The sequence below is a fragment of the Musca autumnalis genome, unplaced genomic scaffold (assembly GCF_047663935.1).
Source record: "Musca autumnalis isolate F117 unplaced genomic scaffold, ASM4766393v1 scaffold_1, whole genome shotgun sequence".
Taxonomy (NCBI): Eukaryota; Metazoa; Arthropoda; class Insecta; order Diptera; family Muscidae; genus Musca; species Musca autumnalis.
The window spans coordinates 83,071,079-83,078,996 of record NW_027411644.1 but is presented as its reverse complement, the minus strand read 5'-3'; the positions used below and the strand labels follow the sequence as shown (position 1 = coordinate 83,078,996).

General features: G+C 36.1%; 1 protein-coding gene and 1 long non-coding RNA gene across 2 annotated transcripts; one reads left to right on the top strand and one right to left on the bottom strand.

Annotated features, from left to right (window-relative positions):
- Positions 1-352: 352 nt before the first annotated feature.
- Positions 353-3,718, bottom strand: LOC141390644 (uncharacterized). The gene is made up of 3 exons (XR_012409431.1): positions 3,509-3,718; positions 706-922; positions 353-636 (listed from the first exon to the last, which is right to left on the bottom strand). It is a non-coding gene; the product is annotated as an uncharacterized lncRNA (long non-coding RNA).
- A 1,013-nt stretch (positions 3,719-4,731) lies between these two features.
- On the top strand, positions 4,732-6,149 carry CSN5 (COP9 signalosome subunit 5). The gene is made up of 3 exons (XM_073982996.1): positions 4,732-5,182; positions 5,245-5,839; positions 5,909-6,149. The coding sequence occupies exons 1-3, from the start codon at positions 4,922-4,924 to the stop codon at positions 6,055-6,057; spliced, it is 1,005 nt and encodes a 334-aa protein (XP_073839097.1). The 5' UTR covers positions 4,732-4,921; the 3' UTR covers positions 6,058-6,149.
- Positions 6,150-7,918: the final 1,769 nt, after the last annotated feature.

The following is a 7,918-nucleotide window of genomic DNA, read 5'->3' as shown; positions in this document are numbered from 1 at the left end:
GACATTGGAGGTAGTGAGTCAGTATAGACAATGGAGGTAGTGAGTCAGTATAGACATTGGAGGTAGTGGGTCAATAGTACCAGATTTTCAATACTAAATTTTTTAGCTTATTTGGAACTTTTCATAGATAAAACAGTTATATAGTACGTTTAATAAGAAGATGAGGCTACACAATTGTTTAAATACTATATTTCATTAATGAATAAAACAAATAATATTGAAAATGCTAAAAATTTACAAATTGCGTAATTTGCTAAGTTTACATTTACGAAATTCACTCGATTTCAACTGTCAATTCCATAGCTCAAACGTCAAATGAAATCTCATCTGGATTTCATTTGACGTTTAACCTATGGATTTGACAGTTGAAATCGAGTGGATTTCGTAAATGTAAACCAAGCATTACAGTATTTTTATATTTTTAAATGGCTAAGCCAAAGATTCCACATAAGTAAAAATTAGTAAATAAAGACAATGTTTTCATTTTAACATATCATTAATAAAAAACGTTTTCGTTTTATTTTCTTGGCCAAGTCGCACCAATGACTTGTCTGCTTAAAATAGTTCTTCTTCTGTTGCACTTAACGTTTTATCAGGCGATTGGCTGTGTAGGCTGAATGTTGATATACATAACATCTAGGAATTGAAAAGAATAAACATGTATAAATAAACATAAATAAAAAATATGTCCTTAAATTTGCTTGCCTATTACAGCTGTATATCATTGGAAAAATCTCACAATTGATTTTTGCCAAATAATTCTTCAACATTGTAATTCATTATTATGTTTAGTTGCATTCAGCATTTCCAGCGAGACGGGACAATATATACATCAGGCTCCACAATCTTCTCTAAAGGTTCCACATACTGTCTAATTGTCGAAATTTCACCACAAATGTTGTTAGTCGCCTCAGAATTCGTACTTTGCCATGGTTCAATTATTAGAAGGTTGGGCAGGTTCATGAAATTATAAAAAAACAACTCTGATGCCGGTTTGCTTATAACTTCAAATGACTAATAACAAATGCAACAGGTTTTGTTTATTTGAAATATTGTCAAATATTTAAATTGAAACATTTTATATATGTATGCGCACGATTTGGTATAGCCCCATATAACGCGAATTGTCGCTTTCAGGAAATTTGAATATATTAGCCCAATTTGCCCTTGTAATTTAAGATTTTGTATCTGCAGAGGTTAAAACACATTTCCACAAAAAATTGTTTATAAAGTCCACGTTATGGTTTAGCCCCCATATAAGGGAACCTGCAGATTTTAGTTCAGAAAACTTAACGGTGGAGGATATAAAACGTTCGCCCGTGGACACTAAGCTCACCGTGGTGCCACCTTCCAAGCTACCTTTACCATATGTTAAGGTTAGTGAGCTAACATGTTTACTCATAACAACGTTAAAAACTTGAGTTGGGCATTGGGCTAGTAACCCATCGCTCCAAAAGATCGTATTATGAAAAACAAAGAAACAGAAAACAACCCCCATCTTAAGCTGACGACCTCGCAAAAGTTTAATGGATTACAAACAGCGAATCTGCACCTGGAATGTTCGGAATCTTGAAGTAATCAGAAGGTGCAGTTTACGCTTTGGAATATGTACTTGAAAAATACAAGACCGATATTACTGCCATACAGGAAATACGATGCATTGGGAAAGGCGCCACAACAACACCTAATGGCCCCGGCACATACGGTCCGATATATTTTACGAGCGCTTAGAAGAAACACATGATTGTTGTCCTGCCCACGACACTACATTTCTTTTATGTGGTTTTAATGCCGAAATTGGAAAGGAGAATGACTTTGGTCCAACAGTCCGAAAATGCAGTCTTCCCAGTGAAACATCTGCCAAAGGAATCAGGTTGATAGACTTCGCAGCGACAAAAACATAACTGTTAGCAGTATTAGATTTATTGTTACGAACAGACACAAAACGGAAGTTGGACATCGGTAAGCTGCAATCTCAACACATATCCACAGCATATTCTAGCATATTCCACTCATCTGACCCCATTGTTTAATGCAAGAACAAGTCGACAATGTTGAAGTCATTTCTGCTTTCAAAATTGTACATCTTCTATATTTGTTTTGTATGTGTACAATTTGATTTTGAATAAATTTATTTTGCCGTTTGTCAACTTTGTCAAAACTGTTTTGACACAATGTTTTGTTGTTAGTCGCCTCAGAATTCGTACTTTGCCATGGTTCAATTATTAGAAGGTTGGGCAGGTTCATGAAATTATAAAAAAACAACTCTGATGCCGGTTTGCTTATAACTTCAAATGACTAATAACAAATGCAACAGGTTTTGTTTATTTGAAATATTGTCAAATATTTAAATTGAAACATTTTATATATGTATGCGCACGATTTGGTATAGCCCCATATAACGCGAATTGTCGCTTTCAGGAAATTTGAATATATTAGCCCAATTTGCCCTTGTAATTTAAGATTTTGTATCTGCAGAGGTTAAAACACATTTCCACAAAAAATTGTTTATAAAGTCCACGTTATGGTTTAGCCCCCATATAAGGGAACCTGCAGATTTTAGTTCAGAAAACTTAACGGTGGAGGATATAAAACGTTCGCCCGTGGACACTAAGCTCACCGTGGTGCCACCTTCCAAGCTACCTTTACCATATGTTAAGGTTAGTGAGCTAACATGTTTACTCATAACAACGTTAAAAACTTGAGTTGGGCATTGGGCTAGTAACCCATCGCTCCAAAAGATCGTATTATGAAAAACAAAGAAACAGAAAACAACCCCCATCTTAAGCTGACGACCTCGCAAAAGTTTAATGGATTACAAACAGCGAATCTGCACCTGGAATGTTCGGAATCTTGAAGTAATCAGAAGGTGCAGTTTACGCTTTGGAATATGTACTTGAAAAATACAAGACCGATATTACTGCCATACAGGAAATACGATGCATTGGGAAAGGCGCCACAACAACACCTAATGGCCCCGGCACATACGGTCCGATATATTTTACGAGCGCTTAGAAGAAACACATGATTGTTGTCCTGCCCACGACACTACATTTCTTTTATGTGGTTTTAATGCCGAAATTGGAAAGGAGAATGACTTTGGTCCAACAGTCCGAAAATGCAGTCTTCCCAGTGAAACATCTGCCAAAGGAATCAGGTTGATAGACTTCGCAGCGACAAAAACATAACTGTTAGCAGTATTAGATTTATTGTTACGAACAGACACAAAACGGAAGTTGGACATCGGTAAGCTGCAATCTCAACACATATCCACAGCATATTCTAGCATATTCCACTCCTCTGACCCCATTGTTTAATGCAAGAACAAGTCGACAATGTTGAAGTCATTTCTGCTTTCAAAATTGTACATCTTCTATATTTGTTTTGTATGTGTACAATTTGATTTTGAATAAATTTATTTTGCCGTTTGTCAACTTTGTCAAAACTGTTTTGACACAATAGGAGGACCTCAGGAAAAAATTGTAATCAGATGTTTGCTGTGCCCTACCTTTTAATGATTGTACCATGGTACTTTGCTATAGAATTGTTTATTTTCCACATGTCTTTTATATTTTCTTTTGCTCATACTTGTTATTGAAATTATATGCTTTAAGTTTTCACGATATTTTATTGATTTTTACGAAAACATTTTTTCACCAACCGTAAAAATTATTTTACGCAAAACAATTAAGAAAATTAAAAAAAGATGCTTCGTTGGGCTATCATCTGTCAATATACACAATGCTTCTTCTTATTAAGGAAAAGGTATCAATAGTTGACAAAGTGTTGACTTTGTCACCATATTAGTAGACAAAGTGGCGACATGTCAACACATGACCCAACACTTCCTACAGGGAATGTGTCACCATGGTACAATAATACAGGTAGCATTATCATGCCAGCTGATGGTAACATAATGTGTCAATTGCATTGAATTGAAGTCAAATTTTGACATCTTATGTTGCCAACAATTGCCGATGCGGCTACCTGTGTAGTTGTACCATGTGTGTCACAGAGATCATCAATGAGTTACTTGTCCCCGTAAGCCAATTGTGCACGCACAAGTTTTTTGGGCCTTTTGCTTTTTTAATGCGTGTGTTTTCTTGCACTCTGTATTTTTTCCACCACCACCAAAAATACTTGCGACGCATCAAGACCGTTGCTTGTGCGTAATAAGTAAAACAAGTATTCATCATATTTTGCACTGTTACAAACTTCGCAATCGTAGATAGTTTGCCAAGTGACTTATCAAGTGGAAGCACACACACAACATTACAAAAAATAAACATTTCTAATTTTATTTTTAGTTGTTTCGTTTGTGTGTGATTTTCTTTATTTGCTTGGAATGTTATGCGTGCTTTTGAATGCTCTTCTAACCTTTGAAAATCAGTGTTAGAAAATTATTTTTGCTCTCACTCTCCCGGAGAACATAAGACAAACGGTTGAATTACAAGGGTTGAAAACAACACTTGATGTGCGATGAGCAAGAAAGTAAAACAGAAAATGTAATTGCGTATTTAAAACTACTTGGCAAAGCATACGCAAGTGTCAAAAAATATCCATTTTTAAATAACTTATTTTTTGAGTGGCTAGCCACACTCGTACATATTTTGAGAATGGCAAGCAACACTTGCATTTATTTTTTAGAGTAGCAAGCCGCACATACGCTTGTTTTTTTGCATGTGGCTTATGAGTGTCAAAATCAGCTACTTACGCAGTTCTCTGATGTGTCAGCTGTTTTCGTGCAAAAACCGTTTGGATTCTGCTCCTTTCGATCTTGTGTGCCCTAACCGTGTATCGGTGTTTTTGTCTTGATTTTCGCCATTCTCTTCTGTTTCTTCTTTAACGGCGGTGGTTTTTGAGTTGGCTTTGTATTCTGTTCTATGTTAGGAATTCATCAAATTCGATATCCTCGGTAAAAATGGACGCTGAATCCGCTCGCAGATCCTGGGAATTGGAAAATAATATTAAGACACTGCCAGCATGTGATGAAATCTTTCGCTATGATGCCGATCAACAACGGCAAATTCTGGATGCTAAACCATGGGAAAAGGATCCACACTATTTTAAGGATATTAAAATTTCAGCTTTGTCCCTGCTGAAAATGGTAATGCATGCTCGCTCTGGCGGCACTCTGGAGATTATGGGATTACTGTTGGGTAAAGTGGAGGACAATACAATGGTAAGACAGCATAAGGATGGATATTTTGGTGTACTTCAGTACTTCATCTTAGAATGTTATAGATTGTCATGGATGCTTTTGCCTTGCCGGTTGAGGGCACTGAAACCAGAGTTAATGCCCAATCTCAAGCTTATGAATATATGTCGGCATATATTGATTCAGCCAAAGAGGTGGGACGTCTTGAAAATGCCATCGGCTGGTACCACAGTCATCCCGGTTATGGCTGTTGGTTATCTGGCATTGATGTCTCTACGCAAATGTTAAATCAAAACTATCAAGAGCCGTTTGTGGCCATTGTTGTGGATCCCGTACGTACTGTATCGGCTGGAAAAGTTTGTCTTGGTGCATTCCGTACCTATCCCAAAGGTTATAAGCCCCCAAATGAAGAACCTTCAGAATATCAAACAATTCCATTGAATAAGATCGAAGATTTTGGCGTTCATTGTAAGCAATATTATCCATTGGAAGTGAGTTACTTTAAATCAGCACTGGATCGCAAACTATTGGATTCATTGTGGAACAAGTATTGGGTAAATACATTGGGCAGTTCGGGTCTTTTGACCAACACAGAATATACAACCGGTCAAATATTCGATTTGTCCGAAAAATTGGAACAAAGTGAATCGAGTTTGGGTAGAGGCACATTTTTGTTGTCGGGTAAGCATTTGTGCATTTGTGGTTATTTTATTATATCGTAGTTTGCAATAAATGCATCATTCTTTCTAGGTGGTGATGTCAATGAAAAACGCACTGAAGACAAATTAACTAAGGCCACCAGAGATTGTAGCCGTGCATCGATTGAATTGATCCATGGCCTAATGGCACAAATTGCCAAAGATAAACTATTTAACAAAGTTGGTTTGGATAACAAATAAATTATTGTGTTTATTGTGTGATTTCTGGTAATGAAACTCTCAATTTTTGTCTAAATACATTTTTTTCATATGTGATGAATAAAAAAGAAAAATAATTGTGTGTCTGAAATTTGAAACATTTTATGGACATCCGCGATGACCATTATAAAAATGTTTATAAAGCGGACAATTTGTGCTTTGATAAGTAAGGGGACGGAATTGTTCTGCATTTCTTATGCGTTTTAAGCATAGTACACACGGTCCAAGAAAACTGACAGTCAACGTACTTTTACGGCAGTTTTCTGGCAAATAAAAACTTTTTGTTACCTAAAAATGATTGAAATACAACATTTAAGGTATAATTTAGTGATTAGGAAAGTAATTATTCAGCTAGACTTTGATATTAACGAAATAGACCTCGATGACTGTCAGTTTTGTTGGACCGTGTGTACTATGCTTTATAGAGCCTGCTTAAATTGACTTCAGGTTTACTGCTATTGAATATGCTATTTCCTGTTTCACAAGAACATCTTCCGGTGTGCTTACCTCAAATCAACGACGTTGGCCCCAGACGGAATCTCAATGGCGATGATTAGAGTTCAGAATCTAACAAGTGTTCTCACTGTATATTTAGACGCTGTATTGTACACAAAACCTAACCAAATCGTACCTTCTGTCAACAGTAGAGCAGATTCCCGGGACACTTCTCCTCTCCATGAATAAAAGCAGTTGCCGTCAACATGGTTTGCGAAAAATGCACAGTACTACATCAGCATTACAAGTCATATACAGTACCGTGCAAAATAATATCAGTGTGGAATTGCTTTGTACGAAAATTGCAATAATACTGCTATAAATGCTTAAAGCAATTCAATTATCTGCATCAGGCGAACGGTTATAAGGTGCCTGACCTCACGGGCTAATATATTTTACTAAATATGCAACTATTAAGAAACACCATTAAAGTTTTCTGCTCAGGAGGGGTTTTTCGTGTGCAAAATAATAGCAGCGCAAGTAAGTCAAGTAAAATGAACATGTTAAAAGCTATTTACCTATTTATAACTTTTTAGAGTTGAAAAGTATTTTGGAATGAAAATAAGACTAAATAGAGACAATATTTGTACAAATGTGGATCTTCACTCCCTTTAGTGCATCACTGATGGTCATAAACATAAAAAAAATAAAATTTCCAAGGAAAAACTTACCACATAGTGGAATATATCGGTGGTATTATATCAAAAATTATTTTATATGCTCGAAAATCGTCCTACGTATCCTCAAAGCTAACTAACATCCATGCTACGGATACTATTTTTGGAATTTAATGTAAAAATAATCTGACAAAGTGAAGGCAATAAGACCAAATCTTTTGGAAACGTACTAAATTAAATAACACTTTTATGGATTGGTATGACCTTCATTTTTGTTATCCAGAACTAGAGCTACAAGTTTGCCAAAGATCCAAAAATGAAAATCCAATCGGTTTCCGAGATATGAAACCAACAACTTATAAACATAAACTAAGATTAGCCGGCTGTAGATGAAGCCATAAAGTGACCGGACAATTATTGCAGATTGGCAATTGCGTTGTCAATTTCTACTTCATTTTGAGGTTTTTCATTTTCTACCTCAGCAGATTGTCCGATTTCACTGTTATTGTCATCCCATGTCTCTTCAATTCCGTAGATCGCACCTGCAGGATTTGAAACCATATTAATTTGCAGTAAGTCTGCTACCGCCTGCTCCATCGACGACAAAGATATTTCTTGTGATGGTCCACCTCCTGTAGCTGTAATGTTCTTCATTTGAGACATTCTATTCTTTAGTTTGGATTCAAAATGAGTCCACACTCTGTACGGGTTGGTGGACCACAACTATTTAA

Coding starts and splice junctions, on each gene's coding strand:
- CSN5 (XM_073982996.1), top strand. CDS start 4,922: ATGGACGCTGAATCCGCTCGCAGATCCTGGGAATTGGAAAATAATATT. Junction 5,183..5,244: donor AAGTGGAGGACAATACAATG/GTAAGACAGCAT, acceptor AGAATGTTATAG/ATTGTCATGGATGCTTTTGC. Junction 5,840..5,908: donor AGGCACATTTTTGTTGTCGG/GTAAGCATTTGT, acceptor CATTCTTTCTAG/GTGGTGATGTCAATGAAAAA.